This window comes from Pistacia vera, unplaced genomic scaffold (genome assembly GCF_008641045.1).
Source record: "Pistacia vera cultivar Batoury unplaced genomic scaffold, PisVer_v2 Contig338, whole genome shotgun sequence".
Classification (NCBI taxonomy): domain Eukaryota; kingdom Viridiplantae; phylum Streptophyta; class Magnoliopsida; order Sapindales; family Anacardiaceae; genus Pistacia; species Pistacia vera.
Window position 1 is genome coordinate 1,191,038 of NW_022196155.1, and position 21,305 is coordinate 1,212,342.

The window sequence follows — 21,305 nt, forward strand, 5'->3', positions numbered from 1 at the left end:
CGACACGTCATTCTTCGCGGACCGCATGTCGTCTCGTGTTTGGATTGGACACGACTCGTGTGCTTCTTTTTATTCTTCTTTAAATGTATATTGTCGTATTAGATTTGACACAATCTACGGTCCTGATTTTGCCTGTCATTTTAAACGGGAACACCAGGCTGTCATACTATATTATTCATAGTCTTTCTAGAGCCAGTGGTCCCAAGCGTTCATAGCAAAAGCAAAATATATCTTCAAAACCCTAGCTAAACCCCCAATTTCAAAACCCTAATCACTTCTTTTTATCTTTTTAGACACCTTTCCTCCTTAATTCTTTTCTCAATTAGGCCTTTTTTCCTTTTAAAAATTTGTCTGTAGATTTATTGTGTCTATTTCTTGCTGTATGTTAAGTATGGAAGTACAAAGCTTCTGCTCAAACGCGGTCGTTTTGGACAGTATTTTTCGCTCTGCAATTGAAACTCTGGTAGTTGAGACAGCCATTGTCCTCAACAATTCAATTCCTTGGTATCTCTTGATGGTAATTTTCTTTCCCTTGCGTTTTTGTGTTGTGTTGTGTTTTATGTGTTTGAAGTAGTAGACTCTTGCTATATTTATAAATTAATCATTTTGAAAAAAAATTATTTGAATTTATTGTCAAAATTTCTTGTTTGCGACAGGAATTGTAGTTACAATTTGGTTGGAAGGGTAAGCTAGGTTTTTGTTTGACTGAGATTCTATTTCAGCTACTTATGAACACTTTTTGGAGGGATAGACTAAGAAAATAACTTTGATTATGTGTAGAATAATGTCATTTTGAAAATGTTATTTGGTGTTGCCTTCTGTGTTTCTCTGTAGATCTCACATTATTATGGAGGTGTTGGTGGGCCTTTGAGGAAGTTCATTGATAGGAAATGTTGTCATTGACTTGTTTAAAGAGTCGGAAAAATGTTGAATCCTAGGGACTTCATTTTTTATGGAGGATCCTTTTCCTTAGGTTTCCTCATGGGCTGGGTTGTGGCTGCTCCTAGATGTTGCTAAATTGGACCCAAATTATTAGTCGTTGTGATTTGGTTTGGTGTTGAATGTTTCTTTTCGTGTAGTTTTCTAGTGGTGTTCTGTTACTTCTGTAGAGCTTTTATATCTTTTAATTATTAAAGATACTTACATTATTTGTCGAAGTGGCTAACTTTCCTCTATAAAAGCTACTATTTTTTCAATATCGTAAACTAGAGGCTGATGGCAATGCTAATGGTTTGTCAAATTTTCTCAGTACTCATGGGCTATGGTTGGAGTTGGGTTGGCATATATCTTAGTCTCTGTTTTACCGAGAGAGGGGAAAAAAAAACAATAAAGAAAAGAAAAGAGAGAAGCCTTTCCAACTATGAATTTCATTTTAGAATGTGCATGCAAGTAATAGGCTGGGTACCACCTTGGGGAGAGGAGGGAAATGAAAGAGGAATGTTATTTGTTCAGTTATCATTTTATAAATGCACCAAGTTTTTCTTTTTGAATGTGAATGGAAATTATTAATCTATTGAACAAGTTATGATGACTTATGTGACATACTTATTATTGAATTAGTGAGTATTCTTTTAAGCCTTATTCATATATGGATGAAGTGATTCACACATGTTACTTGCAGACAGCATATTATTGTAGATTCTGGTTTTCATTTTTTCTTATTTAAGCTTGGTTGAGCATGCTTTGTTATTGTAGTGTTGGGATCTAGGTTGAAGTCTTTAGGTATCCAAGGTACTCCCCATCTTCAATATTCATGATCAACCTAAATGGACCTCTGAAAAGCAAATAAGACAATTTATTGGCTATCAAGAACCCATTAGTTTGAATGGTCTAAGTATATACAAGTGGTGTTGAGATACTTCTTTTTTGTTTTCGTAGTTATGATTATTTTCTATAAACTCATCCCTGCCTTACACCTTTCTCAGACTTGCCTTAGCACAGTTTTTGGTTTTGTTTTTCAGATGGAATCTATGCCAAATGAAAAGAATATCCTCAATAAAGAGCTTGGAACACTTGGAAGGTTCGTGACAGGGTTTCTTTTACATTGTGTCACTTCTGTCCTGTTGCTTTAAAAGGGGAAAAACAGATTAGTTTTGTCATGCAGGTTTCCCTTTTCTGAGCTTTATGCAGTGACAAAGCCGGGTCCTGAGAACAAAGATGGCAGTGACACTGAGGATGATGAAGAGGATGATGATGAGGATGCTGCAGATGATCAGGATGATGATGCTGGTGAGGATGAGGATGGTTCTGATGAAGAAGGTGATGCTCAAGGGGACCCTGAGGATGAGCCTGAGGCCAATGGTGCTAACGGAAGTGGAGATGAAGATGACGATGATGACGATGACGATGACGATGACGATGATGATGATGATGGGGAAGAAGAGGAAGAAGAAGAAGAGGATGATGAGGAAGATGAGGAAGAGATTCCTCAGCCACCAGCTAAGAAGAGAAAATGAGGCCAGAATGTTTCATTCTCTTGTTGTGTTTTTCTAATTTGCCTTGTGGTTAGGGAGTTTGAGGTAGGTTCCTAGGATGGGTAGGATTCAAGGTGCCTCTCTGCATTAGATTAGAGATGATTCTGGTACTTTTGTGGATTAAACTTTGTTTTATTATATTTCTAATGTTACATCTCTCTTATCATTATGTATTTGCCACCTCTTTTCTGGTCCTTTAGTTCCGTTTGTTTTTCTCATTTTATTTATGTCTACTCAGAAGTGTTATCTTACCTTTCAAGAAAGAGTTATGCACCTTCAGACCGCTGAGCTAATGTTCAAATAACTTAAATGATGCTTTGATAACATTGGCGTACGGGAGATTTTTCAATTGCTTTGCGTTGCTGCATTTGAGATGTTTCAAATGCTTTGTGTTGCTGCATTTCGGAACTGTCATCGCTCCATTGAAATTTAAGCAATGCATAAACTTTGGATTTGTGCTCCTGTTTGATTTTGATCTCCATTTTCAGGCCAAGCTCATATTGAACTCAATCTAAACTTTACCTACGCATTTAATATGATTATTGATTGATAATATATTCATAATATTCATATACGAACTCTGAAGATCTGATCATTGAGCAAGGAACAGAAACTACATATCTCCCGAAATAATTAAAAGACACCGTAAATGGCGATTTATTATTATTATTATTATTTATATACCAACTCTGAAGATCTCATAAAGATACATGGGTCTAAGAGCAGGCAACATTGAGGGAAACCGCATCCCATGTAATAGTAGTGTCCCATGCATAGTTGAAGCTGAATGAAGATGACGCAAAAATAGGTTTACCACCGTTAATAAGACAGTAGTCGCCAGATTTTGACAACACTGATGGGTCAATCTTTTGCGCAGATTGAAACCCAGCACAGTTCATTGTCAGGTTCCACACATCACATCTGCAGGGATTTTGAATAATCACTCTCCATTGTAGCTTATTTTGCACTGTAAATCCAGTTCGAAATTCGGTTACGCTAATATCCGATGCACCGCATTGACAGTAGCCTGCACTTCATTGAGATTTTATATTATTAACACTAGAAAGTTGCAGAAAAATCACAAACAATTACATAAATATAAACATATATATACATATATATTACGATTACCTCTGCTGATGAAACTAAGAAAGAGAATAGCCACCAGAAAGTTAAGGATTGTTGCCATTACAGACGAAAAATGATTGAAATATCCTTTGAATTGATTTGTTCGTGGTTGATTTATGCAGCTTGTCCCATCAATATATACAGTAAATGACAGAGCCAATGGTTTCGTTTGCCATTTGCAACTGATAAAATATTTGTTACCAGTTATTAGAGTCTGGCGTATCAAATTTTGGTTGGTAGATTCTATATATAAATTGAAGTTATTTATTAACTAACTTTAAATGGAATTAACCCAAATTAAATCTTTGAAGGAATCGTTTTCTTATTATTTCCTTAGTACTGTTATTTAAAGAATTTGTAAATTTTTTTGCCTATTTATAAACATTTATCATTTTAATGGTTGGGTGGTAATTGTCGTTTTTCAAACTTTTTGGATAATAAATTCTCGTTAGAGCAAACTTCGGATGGGAAGATGTCGTTCGGCCTAAAAAGTTTCATATATACTAAATGACCTTTACTCTTATAGTTTTATCGATTAAATAGACAAAAATATTAAATATGTAACATTGGAGATTGGTGATTAATAACTTTGAGCATAACATTTGTCAGTTCAAGTATTTAAAGTTATTATTATATTATGTAACGTTCATGGTTGAACTCAACATTTCCAAGGATAAAAGACACCGTAAATCGGTGATCTTCTTATTATTATAAAACTATATGCTTAATTTCAAACTACAAGCTCTGAAGATATGAAAGACATGATATGATATCCCTCTTAAGAGCAGGCAATTTGGGCTGAAACTGGCGTCAATGAGAAAGAAGAATCCCATGCGTAATTGAAGCTGAAAGTAGATAATCCTACAATAGGGTTACCATTGTTAATAAGACAATTATCGCCAGATTTTGACAAGACGGAAGGGTCAATTTTTTCCACAGTTTGAAAGCCAGTGCAGGACAGTGTCAAATCCAACACAGTACATCTGCAGGGATTAGAGATTGTTACTTTCCATTCTGGCTTATTTTGCAATTGGGATCCAGTTTGAGACTGGTTTACTGTAACATTCTGTGCAAAGCACTGACAATACCCTGCATTTCATTGAAAACATACCTGCATGTCAGAAAAATCATATATAAATATATCTATACAGTACATATATATGGTATTAAGATTACCTCTGCTGATGAAACTCAGAAAGATAATTGCGGACAGAAAGTTGAGGATGGTTGCCATTATAGAGAAAATAACACTGCAGGTTCAATGAAGAATTTTTCACCCTTTCATTGATGTGTTGACAGAAGTATATATACACCTTGAGATTTCATTTTACGTTATTTATGTACAATGTCTGGGTTGAAATCCAATCCAAACGTTAACTAATAGTTTAGTTGGTCCTAAAACTAATATATAAACAATGGATTTATTGAAGCCTGGAAGGTCAATCGGCAGATCTATTTATCAAGTCAAGCAATTTATTATCGCATGTTTAAATGGAAACAAAATCTATTCATTTTCAAGTCATAGAAGGATAACATATTCACCCTTTTGTATTTGTTTTGTCATAGCTTGCATGTTGACTGAAAAACAAAAACGCTGCAGTTATAAGAAATTGGAGAGACAAAGTATCAGGATCCCACATCGTAATCTCACACCCATTAGGTGTGGTACTTAAGCCTAAGAGTTCTCCCATCTATTAGGTTGGTTTTTTGGGTTGGACTCTCTATTGTATTTGAGTTTTAACATTTGATGATTTCGTTGAAAGTTGGGTTGCAGAAAGGGTTACTTATAGGCTACATTAAAGTGTAGTCGAGAGGGGTGTTGCATCTAATAACGGATAGGTGAGTGAAGCCGTCCAAAGTGAAAGGGCTACCATAGGGTTAGTATCGAAAACCGTTGTGGACATCAGCTCTTGAAGGGGGCGTTACAATTTTAGGATCTCACATCATGATCTTACACTCACCAAGTATGCTATTTAAGCTTAAAGGCTCTCTCACCTATTAAACTGGTTTTTTGGGTTGAGCTTTCCCCGGGCTTGAGTTCTAACACAAGTTTGCATTCTCTCTCCTATTTGTATCATCCTCTCCCATTTTCTTCTCTCAAGTTAAACTTCAGAAAGCTAAAGACTACTCTTTATACGATAGTATTAATTAAACGAATGAAAAAAAAAAAAAAAACAAATAAATTTATTTCATATTAACGTTCTTCGCACATATATTAAGAATGTAACTAATGCTACCAATTTATTGCACGCAAAAAGTATTGCAAATAGTATTTTGAGTACAGGAGATGAGTAAATTCCGTCTATTAGGCGCCATGGTAATAACTTTGAGCATAGGATTTGTAAGTTAAGGTTGTTCAAGTTCTTATTATGTAACGTTCATGAAAATCCCTTTTTAAGAACAGGCGATTTGGGCCGAAAGAGGGTTCAATGGGAACGAAGTATCCCATATATAACTGAAGTTGAATGCAGAGAAGCCATAAACAGGAGCACCGTTGTTAATAAGACATTCGTCTCCAGATTTTGCCAGAACCGAAGGGTCAATAATGTCTCGTATGGTCCGAAACCCATTGCATGATAATTTAAGGTGCAACACTGTACATGGGCAGGGATTAGAGATTGCCACCTTCCATTCTGGCTTATTTTGCACTGTCAATCCTGTTTGAGACTGGCTCACTGTAATACTCTCTAGACAGCATTGGCAATTCCCTGCAATTCATACAAAGATTGAATGCAGAAGAATGAGAGAAATTAAACGTTAATGAATTACAATATCACATATAATATAATATAATATAATATATGCTATTTACCTTTGCCAATGAAGCTAACGAAGAGAATTACACCGATAAAGTAGTTGTCTAGTTGAGGATGGTTGCCATTGCACGGGAATAAACATATACCAGAGATATTCTTTGACTGAGTTGATGTAGAATGGCAGTGTTTTTAATATTAGAGAAATGTTTCTTTTTTAAGAGAGTGTAAATACAGCTCTTGTAAATCTTTCCATAACTAAAAACAAAGACTTTTTGATGAGAATGATGGAAAATTCATACACACACATGCATGCACCACCCAATTTATGTTGTGTAATTAATGTCTATACTAATTAAGAAGATCATATTGTTACAACCTGGTTAGTAAATACGGTTATGGTAAAAAAAGGGTACGGGAATTTTACAGGTATAATACGGTAATTGGTGAAAAATATATTTGTAAAAATTCAGGAATAATTTGTGTTGATGCAAAAAATACACCGATTAGAGTGATCCAATTGACTTTGGTGGAATCGGAACGTATGTGTGCGTGATTACGGATAACCAGCCATGTATGAACGGAAAATGCAATATAGTAAATGACACAATGAGTTTTTAAAGTGGTTCAGCGAGATATACTCTTGAACCTACGTCTACTGTTTTTATATTTACTGTGAGAGTTTACAATAACAATCCTAGAACAATTTGCTAACTCATTTCTCATCGTTGGAGAGGGTTTATATACAAGTTTTGTACAAAGGAATGAGCAAAAATAAAGGGATTACAATTAAGATTGAAATGCAACTGATATTCTCGCAATTGAGCGCTGAGATTGTGCCAAGATTGTTGTCGATCTGATCCCTTCCGAGATATCTGGGATCTGAAGTTATCTGTGAGTTGGCTGAATAACTATAAGAATTGGTTGCGACTAGCTTGTACTAGTCAAGCTACAACTTGACGACCTTATGCTGGGTCGGACAATCGATTGAGTCAAACTAATTCTGGATCGAGCTTTAACCTTGTAATTCTCCGAGCTTGCTGAAAAATCGCACAGAACAAGTCGGATACGGGAATAATTAGCGAATAAAATGTCTGAGACATATAGTTCGCGAATAATACTGATGTGTTGATAACATATGGAAATTCGCAAATGATACGCGAATTCACCAACTAGTTATAAGTAACAGATCAGCATACTGAAATTTTAACTTATAAAAAGCCTCGTCTGTATCAGATCCTATATATTCAACTCAAGTTTTTTAAAATAATAATCTTATGCATTTTAATGCAAAATTTCCATGTAAATGATGACAATCTACAGTATAATACATATGTAAGATAATAAGTAAATCTCAGAGGAAGAGATCAAAATAATTACATCCCAGGCATTATTGAAACTGGTGCATCTCAACTGGTGTAACGATTGACCGCCACTATTCTTGACACAACCTATGATAAGATCAATGTAATCTGGAGATCAATATTCCACAAGCCACAAGTTTTAAGTTATATATAAATGTACAAGTAATTAATTAAAATTGATTGGATAATATTATGCTAAGGCAGGGAGTCTCTGACATCTGATGATCTTTTTATTAAAGATAATTATTATCGTTTTCTTCATTCATTTCAATGGAGTTTTGATATACATATATCCTTGCACTTCACTGTTAATCCCTCGAAGCAGCCCAAACTTTTAGTTTCTTTTACATGCGTTTCGTTCTTCCTACATTGAATACAGAATCTACCCAGATAAAACTTTGGTCTGCCTCTGCATGTTGCCTTTCAAGTAGAGGGAGAAGCCATATGATCATATAATATAATATGTAGAATATACCCAGATAATTAATAGCCAAAATTTCAAATTTTGATGAATTATATAATATGCCATGGCTGACCCAGTACTGACCTAGTCACCTAGATTGATAGATCGATATCTTGCTTATCTAGTGCAGGAGAGACCTAGTGACTTGAAGCTGACGAAGACTTTTGACTTTTTTTATCATGAAATGGACCACTAATAATAAGTATTTGAAGAGGCCTCCTCTTGTCCTAGCCATGTGTTTCGCACAAACGAAAGAGGAAGAGAGGATTGGAATCAGTGAATTAAAATATGAACTTGCATCGATCATAATGCATGAAGCATGAAAGAGACCTGTGCGGACTAAAGGTGAATTTACAATTGGTTCGTTAAGACTTCATCTTTCTATACTTGTTTATTATTAGTTTTGGTAGATGGATTTCCTTAAACAATTTTTCATTACGTGACTATCTCTTTTCATTCAGGATATTAATGAGCTCAAAGCCTCAACTGGGGACGTTTTGACTCTCTCTCAATCATGCATCTGAACATTCAATTGGAGTATATATATTAATATTATTCTTCATTTGTATGGTACTTCAAAGTTCAAAGAGAAAAAGACAATATTAATTGCAAATGACATCTTTATGAAATGGTTTCTTTCTTGAAACTTTTGCTTGTTCGTTTATGGCTGTTTTGGGTGAGTCATTGCTCAATCTCAGTGGTGGTGGGAGGAGCTGAAAATGTTGTTGATGGCACTGTTTTTATTAATGGAACGGCTTCAATTGCAAGAACAGATGACAATTTCATTTGTGCTACTTTAGATTGGTGGCCCCCTGATAAATGTGACTATGGAACATGCAGCTGGGGCAGAGCTTCTCTACTTAACTTAGTAAGCTGCTCTTATGCAGCTGGGGCAGAGCTTCTCTACTTAACTTAGTAAGCTGCTCTTACTCAGAATTTTTATTAATTTTCCATCTCAGTTTCAGCCAGAATCATCAATTCTTTAATTTTAATTGTCTTCTGTAGGATCTTTCCAACCCAATATTGTTGAATGCCATCAAAGGTATGCAGAATTCAATGTTAAAAAATTGTTCAGAATTTCTTGTATGATCATGTTGGAACTTGGCTTTTGTTCTCATTGCAGCTTTTTCTCCCTTAAAAATCAGACTGGGTGGAACCTTAGAGGATATAGTCATATATGAGAGCAAAGATGGTCACCAACCATGCACACCATTTGTTAAGAATACTTCAGAAATGCTCGGTTTCTCAAAAGGTTGCTTACCCATGTCTCGATGGGACGAACTCAACAATTTCTTCAGAAAAGCTGGGTAACTATTTCCTCAAAAATTTCACCATTTTGATCTTTCTTTTTTCATTGTTAAGTGAAATTCATTCTGAATACAGAGCAGCTGTTATTTTCGGATTAAATGCGCTAAATGGTAGGACAATAAGCTCGGATGGTTCAGCAGTGGGAGCCTGGAACTCCAGTAATGCTGAATCTCTTATAAGATACACTGTCAACAAGGGCTATACAATTTATGGTTGGGAGCTAGGTAAGAACTAACTTGGAAATAAATAATAAGACAGTGATAACTTCTGTTGCAAGTAAACTAGAATTTGAAGATCTCAATGTTAAATAGGAAATGAATTGAGTGGAAATGGAGTTGGGATAAGAGTTGGAGCAGATCGATATGCAGCTGACACAAACGCTCTTCAGAACATTGTGCAAGATATATACAAAGGTTTTGACGTGAAGCCACTGGTCATAGCACCAGGAGGGTTCTTTGATGCAAATTGGTACAAAAAATTCATAGCAAAAACATCCAACTCTCTTCAAGTGGTCACACAACACATTTACAATCTTGGACCAGGTAAAATATCGTTTTTCGCTTGTTGGTTTGTATACTGCAATTGCTTCTATCAAACACAGCCTTTTGCTTGTGATAGGTGTGGATCAACACCTAATTGACAAGATCCTAAATCCGTCCTACCTCGACACCGGCGCTCAGCCCTTTATTAGTCTTCAAGGAATTCTTAAAAGCTCTGCAACTTCAGCAGTTGCATGGGTTGGAGAAGCCGGAGGAGCATATAACAGTGGCCGCAATCTTGTCACAAACGCATTTGCGTTCAGTTTCTGGTGAGCCAGTCCTGACTTTTTTCCATGTAAAATTATCAGTTTTCTTCGCTCACTTATAAAGTTTGAAGTGATTTCTTCCTTTCTTTTTCCATATAACCAAACAGGTACTTGGACCAACTGGGAATGGCATCAACTTATAATACCAAAACATATTGTAGACAGACACTGATTGGTGGAAATTATGGCTTACTAGACACCACAACTTTTGCCCCAAATCCTGATTACTACAGGTAATTTTTTGGTTAATTAATATTAAGACAAGCAATTTGTACATCCGATGAACAGAATTCATTGCTAATAGTGCTGTTGACTTCTGTAGCGCTCTTCTTTGGCATCGGTTAATGGGAAGTAATGTTCTGTCTACAAGTTTCTCTGGGACAACTAAAATACGAGCTTATGCCCACTGTTCAAGAAAATCTGTATGTTAAATCCTAAATTTAAATTCAGAAACAGGTATCAGATTTGACCAGTAAAGTTGTTTAATTTTCATCTTACAGAAAGGAATCACATTGCTCTTGATCAACCTAGATGGGAACACTACAGTTCGAATTCGAGTTTCAACTGAAACTGCTGCTGGCAATGAAGTTGTGACTGTACAACAAACTCAAAGAACAAAATTTGCTAGGATGTCTAGAGATTCTAAAACTATTTATGGGAATAACACGAGGGAAGAATACCATTTAAAAGCTAAAGATGGGAATTTACAAAGCCAGACAATGCTTCTGAATCGGAAAATACTGGCGGTAAATTCATCTGGGGAGATTCCTCCTTTGGAGCCGCTGATCGTCAAGGGAACAGATCCTATTACTGTTGCTCCTTCCTCTATTGTATTTGTTGATATTCCTGGTACAAATTTTCCGGCCTGTATTTAGATTTGGCCGAAGAAGAACTGAAATATTTATGCACTTCAATTGCTTTTCGTTTCTATTAAAGAATAAGAATGTAAAATCACATGCAAACAGGATCGGCCTTCATCATACAATATGCTAATTTAGATTTATAATGATTGATCCATTTGGATGAAGAGTGTTAATTAGGAGAACATCATTGACCTATCTTTAGGTTTTGAAATTAACCCACCCCTGTATAGCTCAAATGGGAGGACGAGTATTGAGATGTGTAGTTAAAGCATATGGTTTCAAGTTCAAATCCTCCTCTAAGTAGAGGGCCATGGCAGGGAGTTACTGCACTAGGTTTTCGAAAAATTTGGAAAACTATTCCATTTTTTATTAAATGGACTTCCAAAGTTTAAAACGTAAGAACATGGCTGACAAACCATAGAAGTCACTGAAAATCTATTTGTCAATTCCATAGCCAGTTGAAGAGTGTATAATTACATTGTCACCGAAATTCTGCCTCACTAAAAGTTCTCATCATAGCCTTGTCTCTGTTTTCAAATGAACTTGAAGTATAACTGTCTTGATTGGACATAAACCTACTCTCAACAATTGCAAAACTCACTTCCTAAATTTGTTTAGGAGAAAAATGCATTCACCAAATCTTTGAGTACGGAGCACAGCGGAAACGACAACATCGTAACTAATTCCAGAATCCATTCAACTTGTAGCTACTTGCTGCTCTTGGAATGCAAGCGGAAGAGCTGGTCTCCAAGCTGTGCCCTCTGGACTGTCCATAAGAGCAACTCCCACAGCAGCTAAATCTTTCCTAATTGCATCAGATTTTTCATAATCTTTGTTCTTTCTCGCCACATTTCTTTCTTCAATTTTTAGCAAAACATGATCTTCAGTTAACTTGGCTCGCTTCAGTGCCTTTTCCCTGAGTTGTTGCAACACCTGAAGCAAAGATCAATAACATTGTCAGATAGGGAGACTACCTCACCTCCAAGAAAATCATAGATCTTAAATTGACTTGGAAAATAGCATCAACATATGTAAATAGGGAGAGAAAAATAATTTGATCAACAGACGCAAATAACATGATATCAAATCACCTCAGAGTAACTTGTGGGCATCAATCCTAGGACAGTAAGAACATTCCTGATTGTCTTTTCAAGAGCAGTAAGTGATTCTAGTCGCTTTGCTTGCTTCTTCCCCTGCATAAATTATTCATTCAATTGTAAATAGTACAAGATAACCTAAACAGGAAGTCGGCAAAGAGTATGAATTTGCAATTTGTAATAAACTGAATCCAAAAGAAAGCAACTTGGCTGATTCTGGGTGAATCAGTTCTGCCATTTTCAGGTCAAATGCATCTCTTAAGTTTGATTTTACAATCACATCAAAAGATTGACTCTTAGGATGCTTAGCTAACATTTAATGTCAAATCAGACATATAAACATCACACATACTCATCATAGAGTTTCTTACAGGCCACAAGCCAAAATCTGTCTAAATATCACAACTTAGGTTACATTTCTTACTCATAAATAATGTATCCAAAATTCAGTACCTTACGTGTGTGCAGCAGATCGTTGATGGTTTTTAATGGGTCAGATAATGCAGCCAAAACAACAGAAGTGTGAAGATCATCTGACATTGAGGCCACAAAATCATTATGGAATTTAACAATGCTATTGACAGTGTCAGGCGGAACTGAATCCTTTCCAATTGCTACATCATGCTGGCTCAGAACACATTCACAGTCATATAGTGTCTGCAATAATTAAATCATGATATTAAACATTTCTTCCACTTAACACGATAGGAAAGCATATAGTATTTTGAAATTTACTTTTGAAAAAGTATTTAGAGGTGAAATATTTCCCATTTCATTCGTCTAAAATGTAAAACTCTTGAGGATTTAAAAATAAAAAATAAATAAAAAAATCATTTTTGAAATGCTCCCATGAATCAATTAAATTTGAAAGTAACATTATATTCAAAACGTAGTATCATCACTTAAGGGACCAAAGCAAATAGATTTCTCAGACCAATAACCTCGGCAGACTAATCCAGGCAGCAGATTACAGGAAGTCAGAGGATACAGATATCTTCATGCTTCACAATGTTGGGATGGTTCAAATAAGAGGGAGAGATTCTATGTTGTAGTACCTGATAGATGTAGAAAATACGCTCAGAAGCACTTTCAAGTTGCAGAACAGAGTAGTTGATTGGAGATTGATAGTGGGTTCCAATTAAGAAAAGTCTCAAAGCAAGAGGATGGTACAATTCTATAACCTGAGGAGATATCAAATGTAATAAAAAAGAAGACACGCGTTAAAATTAAGATGGCCATGATTTGAAACTTATTATAAAAAGTAAGAATGCAACGTCTACTGACAATAAATAAAAAAGGGTAAGAACCACCATTATGTAACAGGTGGAATATTTTACCTGTCTAATTGTGAAGAAGTTTCCAAGGGACTTGGACATTTTTTCTGAGTCAATAGTGACAAAGCCATTGTGTATCCAATAACTTATATTACTATGATTACATGCAGCACAACTCTGAGCAATTTCATTTTCATGGTGGGGGAACACAAGGTCCATCCCTCCACCATGTATGTCAAAAGAATAACCTAGATAAGCAGCACTCATGGCACTGCACTCAATATGCCATCCAGGTCTTCCAGGTCCCCATGGACTCTCCCAAAAGGGCTCCCCCTCCTTAGCAGACTGCAAAATATCAAGAAGAAAAAGGAAAAAAAGAATTATAATAAACTTATAAAATTAACTTCTATGAATATATGATAAAAACTAAGGTTCACCAATCTGAAACTTGATGCCCCTGATTACGGTGAAATGTCAACTTAATTACACAAACCAATGATGTCATCAAGTAACAATGAATGGATGAAAAGTACATGAATTTGAATACATACTGTAAAAGATTGTTATGAAAACCCATTTGTATAACATAAACAAAGGCCTGCCTGAATTGCCAACAGTCAGGCAGATGGTAGACACACATTAGGCCAGACTGCTATCTTCAATAATTTATCACTAACCACATGCTTTTTCAATGTTCATTACAGAGCCCTACCTTCCATAAAGCAAAATCTGCAGGATTTTTCTTTCTTGAGTCTACAGCAACCCGCTCACCAGCTCGATTATCTTCTAATTTTCTCCCAGATAATTTTCCATATTCAGGGAATTTGTCTACCGAGAAGTAAACATCCCCATCAACGCTATAGGCAAACCCATTATCAATAATCTGCCAAGATGGTAAGCCACCAAATTAATAGTCAGATAAAAAATTTGCTAGTAGCAGGCATAATGCACACAACAGAAAGAAGTTTTAATACATAACGTAAAATACAAAAATAACATATAAGACATGAAAGGTTTGAGGATGGCTCAACAACTGAATCAGTTTAACTATCAACTCTCCACAATGCAGGAATAATGCATTTCACTCAACTAAATCAACCAACACTCTAATCATGGGTTAGTGAATCACCTGCTTGATCATGTCAATGATTTGGGGCATATGATCAGAGACACGTGGTTCAACAGAAGGGGGCAAGCAATGAAGATACTCCATATCTTGATGGAACTCTTGACAGTAACGTCTACTCAAACTGATTGGATCCTCCCCCAATTCATTTGCTCGAGCAATGATCTACAGAATTTGAAAATGCAGACTAAGGTATCCTGTCATACCAATATGAAAAAACAGTTGGCATCCAGAAATTAAACCACAATAACACCAAAACCTAGTCGCCAACCTACCAACAACACACACTTTCAACAATGCGTTTATTAAACATCTTCTAATGCATTATCTCTTACCAACAAGACAGGGAAAATATGTCACAGGGAGCTTCTAAACTCTTAGAAACCAAATAAAAAGCTTAAAAAAGTATATATTAATAAAGAAAATAAAATAAAACTTGGATAATGAACAAAGCAGCCAACCTTGTCATCAACATCGGTGAAATTTCGAACATAACAAACTTGATATCCCAGATGCTTAAGATATCTGCCTAATTCCGAAACACAACACATATAACATAATCCAATCAACTATTTTTTGTTTTTGAAAGAATTATATGAATATATTGATGGAGAGAGAAAGAATGAAAGAGAGACCTGTAGAGAACGTCGAAAGTGACATAAACACGCGCATGGCCAATGTGGCTGAGATCGTATGCTGTGACACCACAGACATACATGCCTATTTTACCCTCAACTTTGGATTTAAACAACTCTTTTTTTCTAGTCATGGTGTTGTAGAGCCAGAGCTGAGATGATGGAGTGGCCGACTTATCACCGTCGGTTTTGGTGAAAGTTTTATTATCAATTACAGGTTGGGATGAGCCGAAACAACGAAACAAGCGAGGCTTGTTGGGTTTAAGAGGTTTGAGTTGAACTTTTTGAAATGAGTTTGAGAATGGGAGTAGAGAGAATCGAACCGAGCTTAGGGGTTTACAGAACCTGAGGTTGAGGAGGAGACTCCCCATTTTAAGTGTCGGCCTTCTGTGCTCGCGTGCAAGCGTTCAACTTAACAGACAGGTTTTGTTATCTATAACGAGAGAACGGAGGATCCTGACGAGTTCTGAGTTCAATCTGGGTCAACTCGGGCGAATTTAAATCCTTATCATTTTATTTTTATTTTTATTTTTTTTCATGGACTTTTTTTCTCGTTCCTATCAACACTGTGTGACTTTTGTAGTTTGTTGGCATTTACGTTAATGGATGACATGTAGTTCATGATGCAATCTCATGATCGACATGTAGATTGTATTGTAGGATGAAGTAATGAAATAATCGTAGACCAAAATTAGTTGGTTCAATTCAATTAATTTTGGATGCTGTTACGACTTACGACCATCATCTGTATTTTTTATAAATGCCGGCCCAACGGGTAGGCCCCCAAAAAAAATAAAGCATAAAAAGAGGGTCCAAAATTATTTTAAGATTTTTTTAAATAGATTTACAAACATACTATTTTAACCTAAAAAGTTTATAATTTTTTTATCCAAACCGGTCCAAAGGCCCTAAAAAAGCAAAAAGGCACAAATTCATTATAATTTTTTTTACATAAATTTACAAAAAAACCATATTTTCCATTCATACCCCTAAATTAGCTAAACTAATTATTTAAATGTCTAAAATTTCAAACACTCATTCAATCCCTAAAATGATGAAAATATTGCATCTTTATCCCTCTACACTGCCATAGTGTCACTGTTGACATTAAAGTAATGATTCCGGTCAATTTTCTCACCAAAATCGACCAGATTCATCACTTAATCATTTCCAAAATGTTTTCCCAGCCTTGACAACCCTCAATTTGGCCCATTTTTGCTGATTTTTGAACCCATTTTCATTCTTCACTACGTGCGACAACTATTTCCGATATGTATCCGTTGTTGTTGACCTTCCCCGACACCATCATCTTCGTCCCCTCAGCCCCCTCCCCAAAACCCCTCACTTACCTGACCTTGGTGGCCCGCCATCCACCTCTCACTCCCACAAGAAAAATTATGTAATTTAACTATATTATCAATTAAAAAAGATTTGGTTTCTAAACTTGAATATAAAAGTTTAATTAGTGATTTTGCATCTCAAAAGGCAAGAAAAATAAATTTAAAATAATTTTTTAATATATGCTTATATTATTAAAATGGTCCCAAAATAAACTCTTGTCTAGGATCACAAATGCTCTTGAGAAGTTCATAAAATAATAAAAATAATATGAATAGAAGGCATTGGCATAAATCAAATTTACAACTCAAGTAGTTAACTGATCAACCAACAAAAACTGTTGTACTCCATAGGAAATTTCAGTGTGGCTTCTAAATTAACAGGCAAATATTCTGTCACCAGTATTTCAGCAGTTAGCAACCACAACGATTGTAGTTAGATTGACCTGTGTAAACCCTAACAAAAAAACAAATTCTCCCAATCTCTATCTAAAAAGAATGATCTGATGCCCCACAAATACCGCACCGCAATATGCAACCAACGCGCGCGCATGCACAGCAAGTTGAAAATGCAATGATAATCCTCACAAATTCTAGTTGTATGCCAGAAGTCGAACTAGTTTGTCCAGACAAAGACGAGCTGCCCCTTTGATCAAGCCAAGGCACACACCTTGTCTGAAAAAATAGAATAGAAAGCAGGTTGTCAACAGAAGTTGCATGGGTAGTCACTCTTTTCAAAAAATTTGATCAATGGTTCATACTTCAAATCAACCCTAATCAAGGAAAAGAAACCAACTGCCCTACAGTAAGGCTCTGAAGAAAGGGGATTGTTCTAATCATTTTAGAATATCAAAGTATTTATCCATCTTGTCATTAGATTTGTACATTTCGGTCACTAATTAACAAGTGAAAGACAAACCAAATGTTGACACCAAGGGAGGAAGTTCACCTTGATTAATGCTACTGCAGCAAAGACGATTATCATCTTTATACGTTGCTCGGACACCCATCATCCAGGAACCCACTGATGTATCATCATGTGCATAAGTCTTCAGAGATGCACTACATGCAACAAAGAATGGAACATAAGATTGGAGCTCATGTTGTTGCATTACATTGGACATGTTTCAAGGGTATTATAAATCAGCATAAGTGCATAGAGTCAACAGGCAAACACAATGAAAATTAATAAATTAACCAGAACTTCATAACCGAATAGATCCCCCTTTCTCAACCATATAATTGATAGCTAACCTGTTTATGTTGATATACTGAGCTAAATTTTTGGAGAGCACAATAACTGCAGTAGATGCATGTCGGAAGTACCTGAATGGAGACAAAGTTAGCATACTCAGGACTATCAATAAAATAAGGAAATTTTCCACAATAGAAAAATTCACTTACAGTCACTCACTATACGATCAATAGAACAAAACTAAAATCAAGGAGAACCAAGTCATAAAAAATAAAAGGTGACACGAGACTACAGAAGTATACACAAACCATATAAATTAAGGTATTACCAATGAATTATGATGGTCAATGATACATACAAAAGTGTATGAAAAAGACAAATATGATCAGTGAGTCCCATACTTTCTTGTTATAAGCTAGATCACTTACGATTTCCCATCCCCGAATTTCCACCAATCAGGTTCATACCATTGCTGTCCCCTGAAATTCAAAAAGATTATCAATGAGGAATTCTGGATTGGTATGCTTTTTCCTAGTATTTGAAATGAATTAGGAAATATATTAAAGAACGACAAATTCTGAAACATGAGTGTGAATGTATGTTTAAGATCCACCACAGAGAAACAAGAAAAGCAATCACAATTAAGTCAAATAAGATATGGTAATATACTCTTCTGTTACGACATCTCCTGACTTCATGCATCCAATATAAGCACCATCTTGACCACGACTACGATCAAGAAGTCCAATCAGTCCCTCTGTCATGCCAGGTAACAAGTAGATCAAAAATTTTTGATGAACTAGAATATGTTAATTAATGATATTTTGTAGAAACAGAACGTATGAGAAGATCTACCTAGATCAAGATCAATATTGTCCTCAACCTTTACATAAAACTCTGCATCCCACATTTGAACTGCAGTGCTGAAGAAGTACTTTGCTTTCTTAGGAAACTCTTCTTGAGCTTCCTCATGATTTTCCTGATAGAGATAATATGACATATTCAGTTCCTACATATTACACTTCAGGAACTTCTAGATAATCAACTATTGGAAATCTACTCAATACACAACTGAAAACTTGAAATTTTGGAGGGGAGAAAAAAGGAAGGAGATTGGCTTTTGATCAATTCTGTCTATAAACTATTGGTATACCCCAACAAGAGATTGATCATCAAAATGCAGACGACATAATTAATATTCATCCAGGGTATCCTTCTTTTTTTAAAGGAAAAATGAAAATTTCACAAATTAGATTTTGAAGCATGTTGATAATTGGACTACTCTTGTACCATATGTTCATGATCTATTTCTGGTCATTTATTCAAAATCAATGGTAAAAATTAGAACCAAATAAAATGTAGTAAATTGAATTATTACTGCTTACAAGAATCAAGAAGTCCTTTGTTGTGCGATTTTCCTCATCAATATTCCGATCCAAGCTATCACCACGATTGGCACTGCCAATTTCAAAAGAATAAAATTATTATCAAAGATCATCCATTGTTCTCAAGGCATATAGATATTAACATAAGGTTAGAGCTTGTAGGAAAACCTTCGACCAATAACAAAACGTATGACCACTCCTCTTTCCTCAAGTTTTCTCAAAGCATCATCTGCAAAGACAATAATTTTTAAAATATGCAGATGGAAAGCACATATATTTCTACTTACAGCTACTGATCATATGACATCATAATTTTTTTTGCAACAATCATGGATTTTATTGACACGATCTACGACATCATAAACTGAAAGGGAAAGGATAAGGAAAAACAGAATCCACAAATGTCACAATCTGACAAAATATCACAGATCACATCTTGAAAATGGGTGATACAATAGTAAAGATTTTTGAAATTAACTGCATAACAAGATATAGAATTTTAGCTTCACAATAATAACTTTCATTAAGACATTATCAGAAAGGTTCAAGTTTCATTTAGCTGCAGTCTTCTAACATATAATTAATTGCTTGGAACTAACCTCTGGGCATCCAAGTTCCTCTAAACATATTTCGCTTCAAACGACTACCAAATCCAGTATAAACCCCTATAACAGCAAGAAGCTTTTTTCCTGAAGAAGAATCGCTTTGCTGCAACTGGTTCCTTAGATACCCTTGACTCTTGGCCAATGTCAAATCCATCTCAGCTTCCACAATCCTTCTCTCCAGGTCTCTAAAAGTAATAACACAAATTCAAACACATAGAACCATCTCAACAATGCAAATCAATCAGAGGAAACCACAAAAGAAAAATCAAGTACGTACTTGCATCCAAGGAACATTAACTTATCTTCAACTGTAAGAACCTTGGGTCTCTGCCACACAGAAAACACCATAGATACATATTAAATAAAAGAAAAAACCAAAAACTAATAAGATATCACCAGATGTTGCGATCACTCAATTTGGTTACCAGGATAACACAAGGAACAAAAAGTAAAAATTGTCATTTACTACTGCACTTTCTAGCAACCAAACAGAGCCTAAAGAACCAGAATAATAATATAAAAGCAAGCTTGAGTAAAACCTGCTCTGAATTCTTCTTAAGAAGACTTGTAAGTAATGTTCTGTTCTCAGCATCTTGCCACAGCCTGATTATTAGAAAAACGAAAAGAAACAGGGAAAAAAAAATCATAAATAATACTCTATCATCAGTTTTGTATAAAGGAAAATTTTAACAAATTGTTAGGCACTCGGTAAAAAAAAGGCTCTAATCTTGAACTGAAGCTATAATATAATGACTCAAAATCAATAAAGGAAAAAATCGAGATCGAAGCCAAATCTACCGCTGGAACAATCAAAGTGGTCACATACATTGTAATTAAATACAACAAAGGCATCAGAATTTCACGTATCCAAACACTTTACAAGTACCATTATGTAATCAATTCAGGAGCTACATATAACAGCGGCATACAGTGTTGTTAAAACAATTTGAAAATTAAACTCAGATGTGTTATTTCCAGAACCTAAGGAATTTTCCTACATTTTCTAGGGAACCAAACAGGAGAGAAATAGAGAATGATTAACAGACCGGCCGGCAACGTAGAGCCAAGCAACGCAAGAGAAGAAAGCCATGACAAGCGAAGGTTTGGATGTCTGCAGAGGCTTCGATCTCGACCTCCTCTCGGATTTCGTCGAAGTAGGTAAGCTGTCCATCGCAATTGCTCAATCTAAGTAACAAAGCCGGAGAAGGAGAAATGAACTCTTTATATGAATCTAATGTATTTATTTATGTATATACTATTTGGTGAATGATCGTTTGGTATCAAGTCGTCGTGAATGAATAACACTATAACAGACGAAATGACGGTTACATCAAGGGCCAGGTATGTAAATAAGTCAATTACGGAAAGTTTTCGGCCTTAGAGAGAAAGAATAAACTTTCCAGTAATTTCAAATTATAAATTCAGAGGATCTATCCAGTATTTTCTGATTTTTATTAAAAATAACCTCAAACCCTATAATTTTTCTGAAACAT

At 35.4% G+C, this 21,305-nt stretch overlaps 4 protein-coding genes across 12 annotated transcripts; 2 read left to right on the plus strand and 2 right to left on the minus strand.

The window, feature by feature from the left end:
* Nucleotides 1–191: 191 nt before the first annotated feature.
* On the plus strand, nt 192–2,634 carry LOC116138074 (phosphopantothenoylcysteine decarboxylase subunit VHS3-like). The gene is made up of 3 exons (XM_031423794.1): nt 192–517; nt 1,962–2,020; nt 2,105–2,634. Exons 1-3 carry the CDS (start codon nt 383–385, stop codon nt 2,454–2,456), a joined length of 546 nt encoding a protein of 181 aa, XP_031279654.1. The 5' UTR covers nt 192–382; the 3' UTR covers nt 2,457–2,634.
* A 5,807-nt stretch (nt 2,635–8,441) lies between these two features.
* Nucleotides 8,442–11,249, plus strand: LOC116138112 (heparanase-like protein 3). 2 transcript variants are annotated; one of them, XM_031423851.1, is made up of 10 exons: nt 8,442–8,527; nt 8,644–9,050; nt 9,188–9,224; nt 9,306–9,489; nt 9,566–9,714; nt 9,802–10,032; nt 10,109–10,298; nt 10,403–10,528; nt 10,618–10,717; nt 10,796–11,249. In XM_031423851.1, the coding sequence occupies exons 2-10, from the start codon at nt 8,811–8,813 to the stop codon at nt 11,168–11,170; spliced, it is 1,632 nt and encodes a 543-aa protein (XP_031279711.1). In that variant the 5' UTR covers nt 8,442–8,527; nt 8,644–8,810; the 3' UTR covers nt 11,171–11,249. The 2 variants fall into 2 exon arrangements, with proteins under 2 accessions (XP_031279711.1, XP_031279712.1); XM_031423852.1 differs by lacking the exon at nt 8,442–8,527 and having other exon boundaries at nt 8,925–9,097.
* Nucleotides 11,250–11,576: 327 nt separating this feature from the next.
* LOC116138118 (cysteine--tRNA ligase, chloroplastic/mitochondrial) lies at nt 11,577–15,766 on the minus strand. Of its 8 annotated transcripts, none has more exons than XM_031423860.1 (9): nt 15,291–15,766; nt 15,117–15,180; nt 14,659–14,820; nt 14,242–14,412; nt 13,593–13,874; nt 13,311–13,436; nt 12,709–12,912; nt 12,250–12,351; nt 11,577–12,091 (listed from the first exon to the last, which is right to left on the minus strand). In XM_031423860.1, exons 1-9 carry the CDS (start codon nt 15,659–15,661, stop codon nt 11,855–11,857), a joined length of 1,719 nt encoding a protein of 572 aa, XP_031279720.1. In that variant the 5' UTR covers nt 15,662–15,766; the 3' UTR covers nt 11,577–11,854. The 8 variants fall into 8 exon arrangements, 7 of the variants coding, with proteins under 7 accessions (XP_031279720.1, XP_031279721.1, XP_031279724.1 ...); XM_031423861.1 differs by having other exon boundaries at nt 15,117–15,184; nt 15,291–15,508; XM_031423864.1 differs by having other exon boundaries at nt 14,659–14,852; nt 15,291–15,361.
* Nucleotides 15,767–16,890: 1,124 nt separating this feature from the next.
* Nucleotides 16,891–21,013, minus strand: LOC116138067 (hydroxyproline O-galactosyltransferase HPGT2-like). Its single transcript, XM_031423785.1, has 12 exons — nt 20,859–21,013; nt 20,352–20,415; nt 20,090–20,139; nt 19,807–19,997; nt 19,376–19,436; nt 19,208–19,280; nt 18,678–18,801; nt 18,492–18,579; nt 18,251–18,301; nt 17,882–17,953; nt 17,577–17,689; nt 16,891–17,302 (listed from the first exon to the last, which is right to left on the minus strand). Exons 1-12 carry the CDS (start codon nt 20,981–20,983, stop codon nt 17,280–17,282), a joined length of 1,035 nt encoding a protein of 344 aa, XP_031279645.1. The 5' UTR covers nt 20,984–21,013; the 3' UTR covers nt 16,891–17,279.
* Nucleotides 21,014–21,305: the final 292 nt, after the last annotated feature.